We start from the raw sequence: 22,969 nt of genomic DNA, 5'->3' as shown, positions 1-22,969 counted from the left end.
TAGGATACAATTGTCATGTGCGACCCTTCCTAAGCACTAGCTTCAAAAATACTGGTCATTATATTCAACATAGTCCATGATATCAAAGAGGAACCATTCCTTAATAAAAGGTAACAAAAAGTCCCTGAGAAAATGCTACTAGGCTCCATGTTCCAGCCTCCTACAGGATCACAAGATGATCACCTTGCAAAATTAATATTTATAGTTATATTCTATTAGACAGCAATGAAGGTTTGAACTTTTGTAGCCTTTTCATCTTACGAAAAACTGAAAGTGACACATCTACATGATGCAAATGTGCCTTTATGGAACTTTAGCAAGCCCCTAAGTATGATGCTTACAGGCATAATATGTTCTGATTTCCTTGTTTAATATATATCTGGAAAATGCAATAGTGCTACACAGAAGGACATAATTCTGCTGTACTCCAGAGAACCTATTATTTTTCCCAGCATTACTGACCATAATCTATTGAACATTCCTGTAATTCTTAAGTTTATGTTCCCTTCCCTAGCATTCCATGGCTTTTACATTACACAAGGGAATAATTCTTTAATTGTCCCCAGTTCCTGTGAAAAATGTTGTACAAGAGAACAGGCAAGTGATGGACTGTTCTACTTCGGAACAAAGCAGTTCTCAGGGCTATGATTTATTGTTGTCCTATAAATGAATACAGACCCTTATTTGGAAAGCGCATTCTGGCTTTACCAATAAATTATCAAGCTAATCAATTTGGAAAAAAAACAACAACTAAAATAACAAAATGAAAGGAAAACCATTTGGTACATGAAATCATATGTGAGATTTTTCAGCATTGGGATGTGGAGAGAAATCAGGAATTTTTTTGGATGTTCTGATACTTAATGTAAAAGAAAAGCAGAGATGCCTTGGGAAGCACTAATGGACAATATATTTTTTCATAAGGAGATCTTTTTAAAGGCATCTGAATGAAAAAATTTTAATTCTACCACATTTTGTTTACTTCAAGACACAAGTTACTTGTAAACTCTTGCAAATACCTTTCTTTAATCTTTGTAGTATCTCTTAAATACACTTCTGTTCTTCTGAAGACAAAACTAATCATAAGATATGACATGGCATGACTTATCAGTGTACTGATACAGTCCCTTTGGAGATGCAGTAAGGTACAGGCCAAACATCTATAACTGCCTAGGTCATATAATAATGTAAAAATAGAAACGGTCTAAAGATTTCTGAAGGCCTTTCCAGCATAGCTTTGAAGTTTTGAAGCTATGCTGGAAGAAGAATTGAACTTATTCAAGTATTCTGCTTTCTTTTTTGAGAGAAATCCACAGAAAGTTACTCATATGCAAATGATTAAAAAACCTACCCCTCCATAGGAAAAAGATAATTATCTTCAAAACAGTTAAAAATTAGGCAAAAAAAGGCCAAGAGAAATATCTTGATTTTGTTTCTACTTCTACTATTTCTACGTAATTCCTCCTTCTTTTTCTATTTTTCTATCATCACTTTCCATTTGTTTTTTTAATCCCAAAACTCAAGATATGCAGCTTAATCATCAGTATGGTGCTGCATATCTGGAGAAGAGAAAGAGGAAGGGAAGGAAAAAAATGCCATAAACTTTGACTTTCTGCATCTGAAACTTCAGGCTTCATTTTTAAATCTGCCAAACATGGGACACTGAGCAATTTCTCTCGACTTGCTACTAGTCTTGCTACTAGTCTAATGACCATTGTTCATGAAAGAGGTAAGTGGGAAAAAAAATTTCAAAAGCCTCTAATCAAAACACAGTTTTGAACAAGTCACACCCAATCTGCTAAGGAGTTATTCTGTAATCACCTCATTCCTTTCCTGTGCAAAACAACCGTAAGTCAGTGAAAGTCCACTGATTTCTACATAAGCAGTAATAAAAATTTAAATTGGAAAAGTCAATTTAAACAGAAAAAAAGTAAATTATTGTTCCAATGCTTCTCTTCTGGACTCCCAGAGGAGAGGGGATAAAAAAGCCTGCTCTGCTGTTTCTCCTGTTTCCTATTGTATAGTCACTTGAACATTTTTTCTGAGAAAGCAGACAGAGTGGGTGGGTGACAGAATATAAATTCATTACTAACTTCAGCTGCAATAGGGCTCCTAAGCAAGGGGCTCAGAGGAGAGGAGAGATGAGATGGAGAAGGAGGAAGGTAAAAGGGATTGAGAAAATTCCACTGAGCTTTTGTTGTCCATTTCCAGTTTTTCAGCCTCTCTCCTCCTTATACCATTCTTATCTCCCTTTCAAATGTTTCTGCTCTGTAGCAGCCAGATGCCAAAGCTGACGTCCTCAAGTGAGTATGTGTACGTGTGAGAAGAAGGATGCCAAACTGTGGGCACAAGGGATTTTGTAGGTGGAGATGGGAAACTGCTGGAGTGCAGGCCAGAAAGGGACCTATTGTGCACCAGCTAAGCCACACAGATGAGGCAGTATTCCAAAATTGAACATAACAGAGGTGTGGCATTGTAAAAATTTAGGAGTTGCTGGGTGAGGAAGAGCAGTGAGGGTGCAGTGGAGTTGATTGCCCTGAGTACCACTCCCATGAAGACCTTTGGGCAGAAAACAGTGATGATTTCCATGCAGCCAATGCTCTATACTGGGAAGTTCAGATTTAAGTAGTTCAAAATGATACATGTTCAAGTAATCATCTATTTAAAGGAACAGAAACAATTTTTTTCCTTTCTGCTGAATTTGACAAAGTATTTTTCCTTTTTCCTCACAATATCTGAAGAAGAGTGTGTTTAAAGTAACAGGATATGATTGCGAAGTTGACAGTCTGTAAGTTATTTTATCAACCAGGGTTCAGTACAGACAACAGAGGGCCTGGGTGGTAACTGAAAAACCCTAATTAACATGGAAAATGATGCATAACTCTCTGCAGACAGAGATATCCTTTACATCTTCTCACAGTCTCCTTTATGAAGGCAGGAGCTGAATGTTAGGAGCTAATCCACAATTGCAAAACTGCCTGTAGCATATAATTAATTACAGGAGGCCCTGGAAAACCCTTGATTTTGGGAGGTGGAAAATAGAGAAAGGAAAGGAAGAAACAGTTTCTTCTGTTGCTGTTAATAAAGGTTTTTGTGTTAATATGTATCCCAGACTCAACTGTTTTTCCCTTCCCAGAGTTCTTTTAGAACTGATATTTACATAATCTGTTAAACAGCGTGTGGGACATATGCCAGATCCTCAGGGGGTAATTGGTCATAGCTCCATTAATTCTGATGGAACCACATTGATTTACTGCAGCTGGGAATTTGGCCCTCTCCACTTATTATATAAATGCAGCTTCTGCCATTAATGACATGCAGCTAAACAGCCACTTGCTAATTAGGATCTCAAGGTTTAAAAGCTGCATGCCCAATGTTCCACAGTACTAGGAACACTGCTCCAAAAAAGCTTACAATCAAAGGCTGTCCAAACCACGCATGTGTACTTCAGAAGAGCAGAAATGACCTTTGTGCAATGAAGTACAAAGGAAGACAAGAAGGGGCTGTGGAGAGGAAGGAAGTGGGAAAGGACAGTGTTCAAGCAGCCTCACTTAATGCACTTTACTTTTGTCTCTAGGTTAGAAAGTTTGTTTCTCCAGACTGCCTGAGCAGTGGGGGGAGGGATAGTCTTCCTGACATTGCTGCTTGATGACTGAGTACTGACTTAGTTGTGGTTTCAGCTATTTTGCTTTAGTATCCTGCTGCACCAAGTTCTTAGAATTGAAGAGGTCCATAGATGACACTATTATACCATTTCCTGTAAATTATTTTTTCTTCTTAAATTAAAAAAAACGTAAAATATCTACCATGTTACCTGTGTTTGCTGAGGACCTATATCCATGTTTCTCAGGAGGCTGTTCAGAAAGTCTGTGACACTCTCCCATGGATAAATGCTGTTGGACCCATCAAGTACTATGACAATGTCCAACTGGGTTTTACACTCTGCAACACAAATTGTCACATAAGAATTGACAGTAATAACAAGGATCAGACTTCTCTCACAGCTCCACCTGCTTCTGTCATCAGTAACAAATGTTTATCATTCTGCAGTGTGGCTGAACTGACATGCTTGATGGCAACTATCATTGTTCAACTTTTGCATTGTATTTCACACGGCTTGTGTTCCCTTTATCAAGAAGGAGTTTTTTTGTAAGCAGAAATTTAAGAATGGAAGAAGATCACATAACTGGAGTATCCCCCTACTTTTGCCAATGTCAGTCTATTCTAGGACCAGGTCTTTAAGATTTGTATGTATATTACTAAACTGGGCTTGTATTAGGTCTCCGTATGCCGTCATTATTTAAAAGGAGTCTTTTGGCCATAAGTTAATAACATAAGCAACTATTTTTAGCAATTGTGTTTGGATGTTACATAGCACTGTAATGATTGTTTATACTGAGATAAATTCCAAAAGTAGGAAGAATTTAGGTTATATACAGACAAAGAAAACATTTACTTAACTTGGTAATGCTGGTAGCTAAGTTAGGCAGTTCATTTTTTTCAGTATGCCTATGTGTATACATTTGTCTTGTTTGGCACTCTTTATTTTTGGACACACGGGAAAATTCCTGCAGCATGCATACCTTGCACAGACGGAGCAATGGCCCCAACAGTTTCAAAAGTGGAGCTGACATTAGAACAAACTCCAGTTGTGTAATGCAAACGTCCACATTTATAAGCATAAAGTGGTCCACATGCCTTTAAAAAATAAAAAAGGGTGAAATGTTTTTGTTATGATATCCGAGAAAAAAACAGACTTTCAAAATTAGCAAAAAGTCCTTTCTTACCAGAAACCCTCCTTTTGGGTTAGTCACTAAGGTTGTTCCAAGAGTCATGTTTTCTTTTACTTCCACGACATTAGGAACTGAAGTAGAAGCTATAAATAGATTAAAATGTTAAGTATTTGGGAACATGAAAACAAAATGTTAAATTATATATCCCCTAGTATGGAGCTTCCAGCTTCTAAAATAAAACCCAGACTGACACTGGTTTCATCAAATATTTTAGCACCCTTCCCCCTCATTCTTCAACTGCAACAATCAAGAAAAATTTCTGAGACTGGCTTTTATCCCAGAAAATTTGTCTGGGTTGCTGTCTCAAATAGTTTTGTTGAACCGCAAGAAGAGAAAAAAAAGTAAAAATAACAGCACAAAGAAAACAAGATACTACTATGCACAAAGTGTTGTTGATTAGGGAAAAAAAATTCATTTTTTTACCTTGTCTTGCTATGACTGACTTAATAGCTTTTCTATTTGTTACTATTATGTTGCATTACTGACATTTAGGTTTTCAAGGAATAAAAGGAGATAAAAAATATCACAGCAGGTATATTTAGTGATGTTCATATTCAACAGGAATTTCCTTCTAGTCTACATCAAGTATCTCTTGACTTGACCAAAAAAATTATTAAAGTTTACCTTTGGCATATTAAGATGCATCAGCCTAGTTACATTTTCATCAAAAGATTACTGATGGCATTATGAAGGCTCTTGGCTTCAGAAAGCTTTGGAAAAGGCAATCCATGAAATAACAGTCTAAGACCTTCCTGGCTCAATGGCCAGGACTGCCAACCACAGTCAATTAAAGTCAGTCATAATAAAGTTTTGATAACACAACCACATCCCCATTCTAAAAGTATTAGCATGTTTCCTACAGGATAGTGAGAAGCCTTAAAATATAATTATTTGTAATGTTACAAACACAACTTCCTTCACATTTAGCTCTGAAGCCCCAACAAATTTTCACTAGAAAAGCTGTGACACAGCTTTATTTCCTTTCGTACCTGGTAAATTCAGTTTTATGCAGGGTGATGGGCTGTCCCTTCCTACAGGGCATTTGTAGACATCGCCTGTTCTTTTCTCAGGTTGGCCAACTAGTGGTGAACCAATAAGTACCCTGCAAATTAAATAAATTACCTGAAATATCTTCTTTCTATCAAGGGACTAAGGTGAGCAAATAAAACTTGCAAAGAGAGGACAGCTGCAGCAAGCTCCATGCTACCAGTATAGGATTGAGAAAAAGAAAGTATCTATTATACCAGTCCAGATGCAAGAGAAATAATGAGATGAAAAGGAAATGTGCCTATATACCAAATTACAGAATAGAATAACACTTAAAAAACTCCAGGGGAAAATCAAAGCAATATAGGTGGGCAGACAACAAGTCTTAGAAGTAATACAGAAGGAAAAATATGCTTTGTTTAATATTGGTCATTACAAGAGCTTAGATGAAAACCTATTTTCCATGCTCAGGGACCAAATGCTAAAGGAGACATTACAAGCACTCAGAGGAAGAATTTTGTCTTAAAATAATGTGGAGTAGCACTGTAAAAGACATGTTCTTCCCTGTCATTAATAAAAAAAAGGTTATTAAAACAATTTTAAACTTATAAAATGCAGAGAAGCTGCGTGTACATGACATCCCCTGGGAGGTGATCAATAGGCATCAAGTTCATGCCCCTGTGCTGTTCCTTTCTCAGAAAGAAAGAGCCCCATGAAGAGTGGTCTGAAAGGCTATTTTATTTTGTCTTTTTGTATGAGGGAATACCCAAGTTATTGAGAAACAGATGCAGTCAGGTTCAGAGACCATTTGATGCTGGAAAGATCTATTGGTGCCCTATAGGTAGCATTAAAGCAGTAGAAAAATTCTCAAGGATCTTTTGTATATTTTTAACTATCAACTTACATATTTTCTGCTTTAAATACTGATGTGCTGAAAGCTTGACAAATTACAGGAGCTCTGAAGTTCAATTTCAGAGATGTCCAGATGTAGCACAATAGTTTATATCACTACTGGTAGATCCACCATTTCCAGATCATATTATTGCTTGCTTTTGAAAGGTCTCAGGACTGCTTACAACAATACAGCTTACTTTGCAAATTCCCAGCTCCTAAAACAGATTCCATTTCCTGAAGGTCTAAATTAGCTCAAAGAAGGTCATTATTCTTATTCTCTCACGACCCTCATACAAATGTGTATTTAAACATCCTACAATTGCAGCAGTCCAGAACTAGCACATTCAAAGGCAGTCTCTGTGTTGCAGTGGTGGTCGGACTCTCAGAGCCTGGCAGACCCAGCACATGCAGTGGTGATTGCTCACCACAGAACAGTCTGGCCTGTCTGTCACAGACTCCTGCTGCCTGTCATTGCTGCATGCTGCAGGAGTCCCTGGCTTACCAAGAATTGTCAAAAGGGCTCTGGGAAAACCAGAGCCAGCTGCAAAGAACGATAAAGATCTCTTTCCCAAACCTTTTACCATACAATTGTTATTTCAGTCCTCCAGCCCAGTCATCAGCCTCTGGGATTTAACAAGGGAAAAGCATAGGCAGGTGTTTATCAAATGACCAAGAAGCAATGACATGGGTGAGCATACCAAATTACAGCCTCTACTTAGAACAACAGGAAGGAAAAAAGAGGTTAAGATAAAGGCTCCAGGTCCTCAGTGCAAACATATTACCAGTTACAAGACATACTTAGCCCTCCAAAAGGGAAGGCAGAGGGAGTACTGTACTAATTAATATTTTGACAGGTAAATCTGAATTAAACATATTTAAAAAATTCAACCAACAGAATTAAAAAATTCAGTGTAGATAACCCCTGACAGAAAACTTTAGAAAAAAAAAAACAAACCCTTAATGCAGAAGTAATTTCATTGTAAATACATTAACAAGAGAAAAAGGTAAAGATTTCATTTGATAAATGGAAAAAACAGACCTCAAAACACAGTACGTTCTCAGTTCCATCAATGAGGGAATTTACCCATTTTGTAAAGTCATTTGTGTCTTCGAGGACATAATTGGAGGCATGCATGTGGATCTCTTTCTCTCCCAATCTTTCCAGATTTCCTAAGGGCTTGTGCATAGGTTTAAGAAATATACCTGACAGAATATGACTTTAACTTGAAAATAAAAGCACAGCACCTGAGTCACTGAATACCTGATAATTTGGAGTGTTCAGTTAAAAAAAAAAAGAAAAAGAGCTTACCATTTCCCTTCCTCATTTTCATACTGTTGGACTGTGTACCCGAACATATCTTCCAGAGGCCCACTAAAGGTCAGTGCATTTTTCACATCAACATTGGAAGTGCAAACAAGGTGAAAGAGAGCTTTAAAAAAATAGTATTTAAAAAAAAATTAGTATGTAGAGTATAAATAAACCCAAATACTTCTAAGAAACCAACATTCAATTATGACTTAATGAAAGGTACAAGACGTTGAAAGTGGCATTTGTGGCACACATATCACAGCTTGTAAGAGATTTAAACCATACTTCCTCATACATAGATACATAACTAAATTCAGAGTTGTTAGCAACTGGACTTCTGTACTCCAAACATATTTTTCAAACTCACATCACTCATTTTAAAATCAATTCCAATGACAGTAAGTAAAACTTCTAAGAATAAATAACTATTTAGTTATTTATTTAGTTTAGTTTAGTTATTATTTTAGCTCCATTCACTTCTAAAGCAAGAATTTAATACAAGTGTTCCCTCATTCAAGTAATTAGTTATAAAGGTTACTTAAATTGAGAAATAACTATTTTTTACCTGAAAATTTTTGAACAAAAAGCAAATTGGAAAAGAATAAGGAAAAGCTTTCAGATGTATTTAATTTTAATCTATATTAGAGAAAAAAAGTATATAGTTTTTTTTTAATTCCTGTAAACTATTCATATGTGGAAAAGAATAAAATAAATTTTCTACGCAATCTTTTGCTGATCTCCATAGTACCTATATGTGATTATTTGCGGAACTCTGATAATTGTGCATTTAGGAAAAGTTGCTATACGATGGTGATCTTGGACTGTGAAGAGATCAATGAAAAGAGCAAATGCTTCTTCCGACTGATTTCCCATACCCTAAAGTTCAGTAATCATCACCACGGAAAATACTACAGAAGTTTGACTGTATATCAAGTTTCAGAAAAACTTGAGATACAGGGTAAAAATCCAGCTTGAAGTGCTATCTATAACTGCAAGGTCCATTAAGAAGCATAAACCACTATTTATATTAAAATATAATTATTAATAATTTATATTCTTATAAATAATTTTATATATAAATAATATATAACACTATATATATATACAGATAATGCTATTTATCTTTTGTTTATTTACTATTTCTTATAGTGATCTATTCCATCTTTGTTGTGTAAATCAGTTTCAAAAGTAACCAGTAACTCTGCTGCTGCAGAGCTGTATATTTAATTCACAAAAGCAAAAAATTAGGGGAATTTGTAGAATGTTTAGGCTGCTTAAAAGCACAAATATACATAAATTTTATTTCATTTCAAAGAAGCATTTCATGATCATTTGCTGACACAACAGTTACATAAAAATACCCAAATACCCAATACTTGCTGCATGTCAAAACATCTAAATAATGTCCAGTTACTGAAACACATCTGTGTTATTCACCATTGAGTTGACAAAATTCTCATGGAAGGCTTGTTACTATAATTAAGCTCCCAAGTGGTCAATGCTAATCTGTCTCTCTCAGCATCTTATTTCCTGCTTAATGCAGTAAAATTATCACAGAAGACAATTTGTCATTTAGTAAGTATTTCCAGTTTCAATGGACAGCAAAAAAAGGAAAAGTAATTCGTGTTATTTTAGTTTTTCTTCCTCCAGTCAGAATCAGGAAATATAAAGAAGTGAAAGAAAGTAAAACAGAGATTAGTTCTTCAGAAAATATTCACTGCAAGTGATAAGAAAAAGTTAATCATTGTCAGACTGATGGGAAATAATTAGTTGGAAAATAATTTTGTCTCCCTTAAACATTTATGCTTAAAGAAATTCTGCTATGCCTGTTCATGTACAATAGGCATTTTCCTCCCCTATTCTCAGTCATTCAAGTATAATTAAAATGAACAAAGCCAATTTTTAGGAATTCAGTCAAGCTGTCACTAGTTCATGTCTTCTTTTGTTAATTTTAAGTAAAAACTGAAATTTACTACTAAAAGAGTAACAACAGTTGTTAGTATTACTTTCAAACCAAATAAGAGATTGCAACTGTGTCATTTACATTTACAATCTACCTGCTACACAATGAGACAGTACTAATGAGTCACCTGCTAAAGTAACTGTTCATTATTTAGTTCAAGAAAAATTTAGAAACAAAATATACCCATGTCAGCTTCTCTCTTCATGATCTCCAGAGGGTCTGTTCACTTTAGTCTCTGAACAAGGAGAGAACATCCCTCTAGAGGTCTTTAGAGGCATGCTCTTCCCCTTTCCCATCTTATGATGATGTTCAACATGTATCATGATATGAAATACCAACGGCCACAAATTCCAGCCCATTTGCTTTCTCCTGTTCGCTTCACCATTATATCCTCCACCATCATTTTATCATCTAATGATAGAGGAGGAGTTTCATCACACTGATGTAGTATTGACAACTATAGATTTTTATTATGTAGTCATTAGAGAAAATGGTCTTGAAGTTTCCTGAATTAGTTATGTAACTTTTACAAATCTCTTAATTTTAATGCATGTGTTTATAATCCTCATAGTTACAACAGCTGAAAATATGTAACACTAGTAAGTAGACAAATAAAAAATGCAGCTATTTACTACCAACCACCCAAATCCTCATTCTTCTGAATGAGGTTAAATTAGAATCAACAATAATAATGCTTTCCTCTAAAAAAAATGAAGTTAGACAAAACAAAAGAAGCTAGAGGGGCTAGACTAGTCAGAAATGAAACTGAGGTGGTGACTACACAGAGCAGAACAAACCTGTAGACTTTGCTGGCAAAGAACATTTTGGAGGCTAAATGTAATGAGCTTAATAGGGATCTGAATAACTCAATGGAAGACAAAACCACTGCAGTTTACAACCCACACGGAATGCACATCTGGTTCAGGAAATTTCTAGTTAGAGATACTTGAAAACTGGAAGAGGAGTGTTACACATGATAACTTGCATACATGATTCTGGACAAAACATGATCTTGATTGGATCCAGTATGGCTGTGCTCTTACTCTTTCATCTTCCCTTTCTGTATTAGCCGGAAGTCAGATGCTTTGAAGTTTGAGTTCATGCACAAACAGTTTGGCATATTTAAATATGCAAATATACTGCATGGCCTTCTCTATGTTCTGTGTGCTTTGAAACATCATGAGCATAATTTTTTTGTGTTAAAGTAAGCGTTATGATAAGCAATGTAAAATTAACTTACAAATAATAAATGTATTTAAAGGTAGCTTGCTGTATTTCCCACAGGTCCTGTAAAAGAAAATCTTACAAGCCAAAGAGATGTTCAAATCTGCAGATGGTAAATGGAATAGTGGAGTTTATGGTAACCTACATTACATATCTAGCTAACAATAATCTACTGATTATTGTTTATGGCAACTTGTCTTTCATCCTTCATTTCATTTTTTAGTAGAGAAAGCACTATACAGTGCTAATGATTTAGAACATTTAAAATATTACTGATTGTGACTGTGAAAATTGAGTTATTAATAATACCTAGCTTGAACTCTTTCAAATTTCCAGCTTCTGTCTAAGATGGCATACATTCTCTACTGTTTCTAGCTGACTTGTGTATGAATTTAAAATAGTATTGGCAGAAGCACTGGAAAAAGGAGAACTACAGGGAAGTTGGAGAGGATTCTCCTCAGAATTACAGGAATTAAGGAGAAAAAACCCCATTTTTTCATAAGGTGCATAGTATTTTACTTAATCACAAATAACATAGGTAAAATACAAGTTTGAACTCTTTCATGTTATGTTAACAGAATGACTGCAAACAGATCAAAACTGACTCACACAGTTCAGAAATGCAGACTATAAAAGTTTCTCAAAGCTTACAACTGAAGTTCCATTTTCATATTCATGTTCTACAAGAAACAAGGCACTGCAGAAAACCAATGTCCCTCTCACTATTGATTTACACTGGGAACATGAGCTGATACATGTACCATTCTTTGCTTAGCACAGCTTGTACCTATACATAAGAAGTTAACACTCAGTCACCAAGACGACAACACAAATATTATTCCTATTACAAACCTGGAGTAGTAGCTCATACTTGTCCAGTAGCCACTAATAAATTCTTCTCTGTTTTATTTAATGAGTTCTTTTAACTAAACTTTTGTGCTGTCTGGATAGTTACTCTGCCTCCAAACCATGAAAACTAGACTTTCCTGGGACTTGTTCACAAGCATGTTGCCTGGCTGGCCACTCTAACCTTACAAACACAGAACTGGCACCCTTATTTTCCTAAAAAGATGGATATAAACCTAAGCCAAACTGTAGAACAAAGCCTAACACCTGGTTCTTTACTGATGAAAAATAGATCACCAAAAATTACCCACAGTAAATGGCATCATGAAGACCAACTTAGACAGGAGAAGATAATAAATTGAGTAACAGTATTTTAACTGTGTATGGTCTGTAGCAAATAACAACTGCATTCTCTATAAATAGAGATGATCCCAAGAAATACAAATATTTTCTTTCAAAAACAGGAAAGGATGAATTTAAACTTAGCATTGGAAAAGGCTAACACATTGGCTAACACCACTTCTCCCTGCCAGCATGTGGTTAAAAAGCTATTTTTTGTTTAATTTCACACTTACTGCTATAGCACTTCAGATGTTTTTATCAATTCATTTGCATTTTGCAGGAGACTGAAACAAAGCTGTTCTAGGTGCACCAAGGAGCACACCAAAACAAGTAATGTTTTTCATAAGTATGCAGAATTGGAAAACACTGGGAAATTTAAACAAAAAAAAAAAAGCTAAAAAAATAAGACTATCTCTCTCTTGGAATATAATAAAGAATGCAGAAATTTAAGCTGAAGCCTAAAATAAGATTAAAATGTTTTATGGAGTTCTCGTATCTTTATCTTGTATCTCGTATCTTTAGGTATCTTGGAAAATAAATTAAAAGAAAAAATTCCGTAATGTTTGTACAGAATATACTACAATCCGTGGTCTTGAAAAGATATTTTAAAAACCTGCAAATAGAACAGGTGTACAATACAGCAACAGGGAACTGTGCATGTGATCACAGTGTACTGAAAGTGTTATTAGAAAAGATGTCCAAATTTTAAGACAATAACTGACCGCCTTTAAAAGTATTTTACATTGATGTTGCAAAGACTACTTGTCTCATCATCTTAGAAAACCTTAGAAACCAAATTTCAACCTGCAATTTGAGAACTCTTTCACTTGAGGAAGTAGATAGCACTGTGTGTTGGCACCTGCAAGCCTGCCCCGCAGCTCCCAGCTAGCTGCAATCAGCTGCAGAGAACTGATTGTGTCCTCCAGCGCGCAGCACTGCGCCTCAGGAAATGAACCCTCCTCACAGCTGGATCCTTTGGCTGCACGGACACAACACCGTGCCCTTGGGCCAGGCCTGGGATGCATCTGGCTGGTAGCAAGGAAGATTAAATGTGCTTCTACTTGCAAAGTCATACCTACAGAAATGCTGGTTTTAAAATAATGTCTCAAACATGCAAAAGTGGATTATTTGCTGGACCAGCAAACCTACACACTATTTTTTGCTTCACTTGTGATAATGTCACTGCAGAATTACACAGTCTTTTCCTGTGAAAAAGAGATTTAGCCACTGGCATACCAAGTGGAAGAAAATACGACAGCATTGTACAATTGCTGTCTGTGAGCTCAGGGGCCACAGTGCCTTGGTCTTACTCTGGAACGCCAAGGAGGCCGAGGCAAGAGTTCTTGTTGCATTCAGTTCTGCCTGGCTAAATATCAACATATTTCAAATAAAGCTGTATATATATATACATATATATATATATATATATATATATATATATATATGTAAAAAAATCAACTTCAGAAACATTTTCAGTAGTGCTTAAATTGAGCCTTTTATTTTTCAGGGCCACAAAAGAACTTTTGTATGATTTTGCCTCTGGCATTTTTTCTTTAATCTTTAACCTTTGAAGAGCAAAAGACTGACATTCTGGAAAGAGACTGAATAATTAATAAACCACTTCTTATTAAAAGTAGATAAATACCACAGAAGATCAAGAAATATATATTTGAAAGCAATTCCAGATGCAGTAGCCAAATACTTTTCAAAACCAATTAAATGCTTTGTACAACCCATTAAATAAAGCTCTCTTTGCTGTTTTTTTCCTAAGTATTTTGTGCTGGAAAATAGCTTTATAATGCAGTATCAAGTCTGAAAATATACTGAATCAATGCTTTGTAATGTGTACCAAATGAATAACACAATGCAACAGACAAAACTTTTGGAAATATAATGGCAGAAACCAAGAATATGTCCCCCACTCAATTAAGAGTAATCACAATAAAACTATTTTGTGCAAAAGTTGGAAAGTGGCCCTCTCATCTTCACAATCCTTAGTACTTTGCAGTTTCTCACAAAAGAAAGAAAAAAGCCTTAGAAATATGCAGTCACATACAAAGAACTTTACGAAGTCTGCTTCTCAACTAGTGCAGATGTACAAAGTCTTAGCAAATTTAGCAGCTTGATGGAAGTGAAACAGCTCCTAGAAAATGTTTTATCTTGTTTCAAATCATTTCCAGTCCATCTTTTGGATGTAGTTCTTTCATCAACACTTCACACAAGTCCCTACAATTTTTGTATTCCCTCAACATCCACCCTCCTTTGCTATCAAGAACCACTCCTCATGAACACTCTGCTGGAACTTTCAGTTCCTACCATACAGCTTTATGTGTAAGCCCCATATTCTAGGCAGAAAACATAGCAAAAAAAAATGTGTACATTGTTTTCTGAAATGAAACCCATCAGTAAGAATCAAATAGGACATTTAATTCAGTTTTCTACAACCACTTTTTCAATTATGATGTATCCCAGCTTTTCTGGCTGGTAAGCTTTCCATTATGTAGCCTTCTTGAAACCAGCATCGTAGGTCAAGTACACCTTGTGCTGCAGGAAACACAAGATACCAAGCCCCAAAGCCAGTTCTTCCACAGTGATTTTTCATTTGACTTCACACTGCTAGTCAGGCTGTTTTTCCACACAAGTATACTTTATGTATTACAGGTCAATTTTCTTGCTCTTAGCCTAAAAAAACACCCACCTAAGTAGAGCCTATATGAACCTGTTTCTTTTAAACAGTATGATGGTAATTGAGTATCAAGAGTGTTATTTTTCATATCATGTGCAATAATTAATGAATATTTCTAAATTTTCATTTCATGTTTCCTACAAAATTAAATTATGACACTCGCTAATGGGAGGAAGCAACACTAATCTTTTTTTTGTTTTTCATTCTAAGCTGCCATACCTTTTCTATCTTATCAAATCATATATATCATGCCACTTAGAACAAAAGTTCCTCTAACTTTCTGTCTATGATTCAATCCAAAGATATACCTGCCTTGTGCAACAGGTAGCACAAACAATTGAGAAGGTCAACCTATCCCTGTCTGGTTAAAAAAATGATATGACCATCCTTACATAGTGCCACTTTATTGTAGTTAGCAATTGGTTACTGCAAATGTATCTTTGAATCAGGGGAGCATTTTATAATACAGAGTTTTCAAAACAGAATTTACTTCAGAGTTGAAGCTCATGAAAAAAAACACACGCAAGGCAGTAGAATTATTTCAAGAAATTTCAAGGCAGAAAATGTAATATGTGTTCAACAGTACAAGTCATTTGTGATTCAACTGAGGATTTTTTTGAGAAGATGGAGACTGGTGATTTATGTCATCATGCAACATGATCTACATCTTTCACAGTTTTAGTATGCCAATATAGGGACTAAGAAAAAGGAGGTCCTGAATACTCATGACACTGGTTAATTCTTTGATTTGAGGAAGTCACTACTTGTCAGTGTTCAAATGTGAATTGAAAATTACATTGTCTACATATTTTTAAGCTTCTTCTGAATCCATGCTTTGTACATATTTTTTCCCTTAGCAACTTGCAAGCTATCTTTGAAAAAAACCTGTTAAAATGGAGAAATAAATACTAAACACTGCAGGCAAATCAATACACTTCTGAAGGTAGATATATTGCCACTGTGTTGTTATTTACCTATTAAAAAAGTCTAACTGGACATTGCAACAGAAAGGGCTCGCAAACGAGTCACTCTAACTGATAAGCCTATGCTTCACCAGTCTACTCCATCAGATTTAAAAGCAACTATCTATAAAATGCCCCAGGACAGCAATTCCATTTAAACTTTGTGGGAAATGTGATAATCTGAGAACCAATGCAAAAAATAATGCCTAACTGAAAACTCATGCAACTATCTCCCAGTACTGCTCCTTTCTCTCCCTGAGATGGGACCTCTCAAGATTACTCCTTGAGGAATTGAAAGACTCCCTGCAGCAGCACATTCTCAGTAAGTGATTAACAGCATGCTAAACTCTGACATCTTAGCTAAGTGCTACAGAGGATGGATTGTGCACGTACAGTCCTTTGGACATAAGCATTGACTAAGCCTAGAACCAGGAGAGGATCTAGTTGGACCTAGATTGATTCCTCTGTGAGACGAGTTTAGAAAGCAAGGAAGTCCTTTCTGAACCTCATGACACAACAGCAAAGCCTCTCCAACAGATTTATCTGTCTCTGCCCTCTACACTATTAATAGTCTAGTGTACTTTGCCATCAAATCTTGTAAAACCACATTTAACACTGAATTTTGTAAACTCACTGTTTTATATCAATAATATATTGGTGTTTCACTCTTATGAGTTAAGTACATCACTCTGTTTGTGACATGGATGAAGGAAAATTACTTTTTTCCCTACCTGACTTGATTCCTTTGCCCTTTCATTTCCTCACCCAGGTGTTTTCAGAGATTTTCAGGTAATTTTTCTCAAAGTCTTAAGCTAGTACTTTTTCCAGTCCTTTACTTCGCAATGACTACTAACTTCTATCTTTCATTGCCTTGAGCTGAGCACAATCATTGGCTTGTGCTCAAGCAAATCACTCAAAGCTTCAGGAACAGAAAAAATCCTCCAAAAGGAAGTGCAAATACCTTGATATGACCCTTTCGCATCCAGTTAGCTAGAGCATCAAATCTAAGCCAGTTTTTACATAGTACAACAAAAACACAGATTGGCTCTATAAAATGCATAAATATCAATTTGTGAGCGTACAATGAAAGGGAAAGGATGGAAGCTTATAAATACCTAGTTTTTCCTTTGGTCTTAAACAATTTTGCTATGCAGTGATTTGGGGGGGAAAAGCCAAAATGCAAGAAGCAAGCTTAACCAAACAAAAATGACAGAGACAAGTGGGGCAGAGACACACTTCAGAATTAAATCTCAGACATGTACGTTAAAAGAAAAAATCAACTTGCAAAGTATAGTCAAGATGTATAGAGCCTACTCAGCTATTATTTCCCATAATAAAACAGCTATCATAATTTTCATTGTAACACAACAGTTCATTTTTAGTTGAACCACTTTCTAGTACAGTAAGAGGAAAGTACTATGTTTCTGTAGCTTTTTATGTCATGGCTACATAAAGTAGAGTTCTGTTTCCCTGTTTGTATGCATTCCCATAATACAGCAGAGACCTGAAAACTCTTAAACTTTAAACTAAGACTTAGCTTATTCTTCAGACAAATTTATTATATAAAGCTAACAGGTTCCAGAAAAAAACATAAATCAAAATAATATTCACTAAACTGAATTGCATTTAAAAGATAGACAGAAATACTAAAACTGTCTAACACAGAAAACACTTTTACTTACGTTAAGTATTCTAGTAATGTTAAAACAATCAAAAAATTGTATGGGCAGCTTTCTAAGAGAAGAACTGGAGAGTAAGAGATAAAACCTACTGCTACTAAAGGCAAATTTTCAGGTTTAAAAATGCTTGGCATGGAGCTTGGACTGAAAATATGAAACATCAGCCAAATAATTCCTTTTTCCTATTGCCTATGTTAATTCTTTGCAATGCATCAAATGTGCTGTCAATAATATTGTTCTAGACTATTTTTTAACTTTTCCTCCTATTGGTAACCAAAAAATTGCTACAGTGAGAATATAGTTGATAAGAGATTGCTACAGGCAATAACGGAAAATAAGTCACATATTTGTTGAAATGCTGGAATTTCTCCATGAATGGTCCCCAGATGCTACTAGCACTCTTACACAAGGTCAGATGGAAATGCCTCTTCATCCCCAACTGCACAGAACTGAAATGCCCGCAGGGAAAGCCAGCCTGTCCTGCATAAGCATGAGGGAGCAGGCACTGTGTGTTTGCACAGATCAGGTCTGACTGGTCATAGCAAAATCCTGAGCCTGTTCCAAGCATGTGCCAGCATGGGTGATTGCAGTAGTGACTTTCTACTAGGACATACAGAGCTCTCCTTGTTTGAAATCTTTGACTTTTTCACTGCTAAAAGAGAAGATAATCAGTCAACTTGGTTCCTTAGTCGCCTCTATGAATTAACTGTGATGAGCAATCTTTTATTGTACTGGACAATTTAAAGAACATGGCTCTTTGATAACTTAAAGTTTACACTTAGAATTGACAAATCCAAGCAGACAAGCATGTGGAACTGAAAATTACCACAGTGATCATTAAATCAAATTTTCCATGGACTTAAACATAAAAATAGCTGCCTAATCTAGTAAAGGCTACAAAAAACCACACACATATCATGGAAAAAACCCTAAGGAGAAAAAGTTTACTCACTTGGTCAAAGAAGACCAAAAGAACACCTGGTATTGCACTAGTCAATTCATAAGGCTGCTGCAAAAGGTATTTTGCAGCTTAGCTCATTTTATGGTCCAAGATAATCACAAAGACTTTCACATCTTGATGTGTCATATGATAGTAGTTCATCTTCAGTCTACCTGTGAGGTGAGCATAATCGAAAGGCAACAGATAAAACTGAACTTTCTGTAAATGGATTCCCAAAGCAGTAAGCCAGAATTGGCATACAGTGTTCATCTGTGACCATGAGAAAAAAAGACAAAACCAAAATGCCAACTTTCAATCAATATTACTCTTGAAATAAGAACAGAAGATGTACCTCTAACAAGAAACTTATTCCCTGAAATAATTATGAGGGATATGTTTGGAATAAAATATGGTCAAGATTGGTGACTATTTCATTGTCATTCCACAGTGCAACTGGAAAACAAAGCAATTTTAAAAACTGCAGTAAAATGTTATGGGCGTTTAATAGTCTTATTTTATGTGGTATATTTTTATGGTCAAGATACTTTTCCTTTAAGTGAAAACCTAATAAATTCTCCAAAAGCCACTTCATCATAAATTATCAATACTGACTGGCAACATACTGAAAACTTTAGCATAATATGCATCACCAACAATATCTACTAATTTTTAAGGACTCTGGCACTCAAGTATTAGTAAGAACATGAATATCTCTTTTGTTGTATCATTGCTGTAGGGATAAACCAGTTGGAAGCACTGCAAAATTAATCTTAGGTCTTTTTACTGCAAATGTTCATTTTTATTCATCAATAAACAATTCAGGGAAATTTGGAACCAGCCATGAAGAGATTATAAAAGGAAGGTTTGTTCCCCCCAAAAAAAATTAGAGCTGGATTCTAGAGGTAGAAAAACATCCTGTTTTTTAGATGCACTTTAAGATAGAGTTTTCTACATGAATTACTGGCACTAATAACTTTAATTTCCCACCCACAGAACTGAAGTACACCCATGATTTTAAAGATATCTATTTGGACCAGGCCTATTCTGAAAGTTTGAAAGTATCCTCATCATACCAGGACTTCTATAAAGAATCTGTTACTCTTTCTTTCAAAGATCTGCATCACCCTCACAGAACTACCACAGAAGTTTAATAGTGAGATTGTTCAAGCAGAATTAAAGTTTGCAAAACTAAGGTCATTTTTCGGGTCATTTAAGAGTGACTCAGACTTCTAAAGTGAACCAGCAAGTCTTTTTATAAAGGACCTCCTAAAAAGGTACAAATGAGCCCTTTGCTACCGATTTATATCCCACAACATTCCTGTTATATATATATATATATGTGCTACCTTATCACAGATTTAACATCAGTCTTATGCAAGTAGCACCTCAACTATAGTTTCAGCAGCAGATCACTTCCAGCTTTTCCTTCCTGCCCAGCTGTGAGGCAGCAAAGCAGTGCTGATGCTGAGGTATTTTTATTCTTTTTTTGGTCTACAGCTCTTTGGATACCACAGTTGCTCTTTCATGGGATACTACAGTTGGCTTTGTAAGACTTTTCCAAGCTATGATGTGATTGATACAGAAGGCCAGCGTGTAGCTGCTCACTCAAGAATTACTGGAGAAAATATGCTTTCTAAAGGAAACTCACTTAATGATCAATGACTTCAGTTTAATGCCTGTTTACAAATAAAACACTCAAAAAATATTTTTTAATAGCCTTCACAGCTCCTGGAGGACATCTAACTGGCAGAGATGGAAAAGAAAGTACTCATTAAATCCTTATCAGGTACCTAATCTAAGCATTTTTGCATCATTAGCTCAGACAGCTAATGCCTGTCACACAGGAGGTCAGTGTTGTGGTGAAATTTGGTGTGATTGCTGCGATGCAGTGTGAACATATGTGCTAAGAATTGAACAGATCTAAACAGGGCAACATACAATGCTCTAATTAAATAAAAACAGCAAGTGCTCTGCTTCTGTTCCAAGCGTGGGTACAGAATTGCTAAATTAATTCCTATCTGTTGCTGGTAACTACATCACATTTCTCAGGGTAAACAAATTCCATATAAAAGTGACCTTTTGCTCTGATTTTTTCTGACTGGAAGGCTGTTCCAATTTCTCATTTTTTCAGTAGTCGGAATGTTCTGCTCTCTAACATACATTTGTTTCTTGCCAGTCCTTATGTCAAAATAAATGTGCTTAAAGTGGGGAACAAAGTAGTTTTAAAAATGTTCTAGAAATAAGAAAAAAGCACAAATTCAAATTACTACTGCCTAAAGCCCTAAGCATTTTTTCAGTGACAATTTCCACACTCTTTCCAAAAAAACCCACATCATTTATAAATTTGTATTATCTATTTACACAAGAAATACATGTCTTTAAAATTATGAAAGGCTAGATTTATAGTGTCAACATTAATTGTTAACATTAATTTTGTTTTTTCTGAACACTTACCTTTGTTCATAACAAAATACTTTGTCTCATAAGAACAATAAACAGGACCATGCAAATCTACACTTGGATAAAACAAATGTAGACAGCTTGAAACAGTTTAAGTGGTCATAATTGACCAAGATCACAATGTTTGACTATGTACTAATAGTTTTAACAACTGATTTCTGGGGCTTTCTTGAGAAAAGGTTTAAAAGCCTGTCATTTGACTTACTAATCTTTTTATCTCAGTTGAAATTACCTGAAAACTGTTAAAAACCAACAACAAACCTTGTTACATATGGTTTCATCTGTCTTTCTCTTTTTCTTCTCACCAGGTACCCTCTCAAAAAGCCTGTAAGGGTTATTTCAATCAGCTTCTGATGGTTTGAGTTTTTTTTAATGTCTGACTAGAAATTTTTCCTTTGCTTATCACACAGACTGCCAACACAACACAGTGAGGTGTTTGTTTCATAAAGCAGTATTTTTGAAAAAGAAGTTGGTTTTCAGACAGGTGTGAAAGGAAAACAAAGACAGTCTTTCACAAGCCTCAGATACAGCAACAGCAGGGTGGCCGGAAATGACTCCATAGTGAGAGGATTAGTGAGGTCTCAATATCTCTAGAGTCCGTCTCAGGCTCAAAGCTCCTCTACCAGATACACACAGAGAACTTAGTCACATCAGCTGGCATCTTACCCTCAGCCGAGCATGAGCCGTTAGAACTGAATTCAGATATTTCAAACATTCACTGTGCCTCCCTTTGGGGAAAAAGTAACATACCCAAAACAGCACCTCATGTTTTCCATTAAACCACAGCTTTTCATCTTTCCTCACAGCTCTGGAACTTGGAACAGCTCCCTCCGGAGACAGCTGCTCTTTTTCTGCCTCTCACCACTGCTGTCCCAGTAGCTCCTACATACAGCCTTGCAGCGAGGGCAGCCAGTGCCCCAGGAGACCTGACTGTACTGGAAGACTGCCAATGTTCACCCAGCACTGTCTGCAAAGTCCATTTCAGCTTCTCTTAGACAATCCCATCTCAGAACAGAAATTTCCACTCAGGAGAGGAATAAATTATATGGGATACACCAGTTCTCTCTCTCAAATGAAGTGGTCTTATGGTACCTGTTTGGGCAAGATAAACAAATGCAATTAATTAACTTCACTTAGACCTAAACAAAACTATTTATCTAAAACACTTGAACACTGCAGGTCAAAGAAAAGGCCATTTTCTTCAGCAAAAACTGCTGTAGCTTTCAGAGCTTCAGAAACCATTAAAGGAAATGTCCATGAACATTTAAAAACTGTCAGACTTCCTGAATTTATCACTTGCTACCGAGTTCCTCTTACAGTAAACAAATCTTTGACTCTTGAAGATAATTATCAACCCCGCATCCTGAGCTAATCCTGCAGCTACCAAAGCAACTACAAGCCGAGAGTCAGGCTAGCTTTTTCTTTTACTAAACATACACACACATCTTCGCATACAAATCCGTTCAGCAAAAAGTTTGCCAAAAGCATTTGTTCTAATCAAACAAAAAGTACTGTATGGGAAAGAATCTGACCATCTTCAAAAGTAGATTTCCTGGTAGATGTCAGGTCCAAAATATTTTTGAAACATGGACGGACCACTGTTCAGGACTTTTTTTCTGAAAAGACTACTGATATAAATGTGTTTGGTAGGAACAGTCCTAGTTTTCAATTATTTTCCTTTCACTTTCAGACCAGAAATCTGAAAATTGCTGCCCTTATTCCTTCAGACATCATGCCTGAGCCAGTTGTAGATATCTCAGACAAGATACAAGAATATCTATTTGTTCAGTGTGGAAGTTGCACTTACCAATGACACTGACACAAAAGGGTGCACCTTTAGTCTAGTGTTTACTATGAAAGAGAAAATGGCCTTAAGCTTTGTAT

The 22,969-nt window shown here is 35.9% G+C and overlaps 1 protein-coding gene across 1 annotated transcript in view; it reads right to left on the bottom strand.

Annotated features, from left to right (window-relative positions):
• The window catches only part of ITGA1 (integrin subunit alpha 1), a 69,110-nt gene that overhangs the window by 32,342 nt on the left and 13,799 nt on the right, over nucleotides 1-22,969 (bottom strand). Inside the window, exons 2-6 of the mRNA XM_021553853.4 lie at nucleotides 7,984-8,104; nucleotides 5,783-5,895; nucleotides 4,788-4,876; nucleotides 4,584-4,698; nucleotides 3,815-3,942 (exon numbers count right to left, since the gene is read on the bottom strand). Of these exons, the coding sequence (XP_021409528.1) occupies nucleotides 3,815-3,942; nucleotides 4,584-4,698; nucleotides 4,788-4,876; nucleotides 5,783-5,895; nucleotides 7,984-8,104 (566 nt within the window). The remainder of the gene's footprint in view (nucleotides 1-3,814; nucleotides 3,943-4,583; nucleotides 4,699-4,787; nucleotides 4,877-5,782; nucleotides 5,896-7,983; nucleotides 8,105-22,969) is intronic.

The sequence above is a fragment of the Lonchura striata genome, chromosome Z, assembly GCF_050655825.1.
Source record: "Lonchura striata isolate lonStrDom1 chromosome Z, ASM5065582v1, whole genome shotgun sequence".
Classification (NCBI taxonomy): domain Eukaryota; kingdom Metazoa; phylum Chordata; class Aves; order Passeriformes; family Estrildidae; genus Lonchura; species Lonchura striata.
This window is presented reverse-complemented; position numbering and strand designations above follow the sequence as displayed.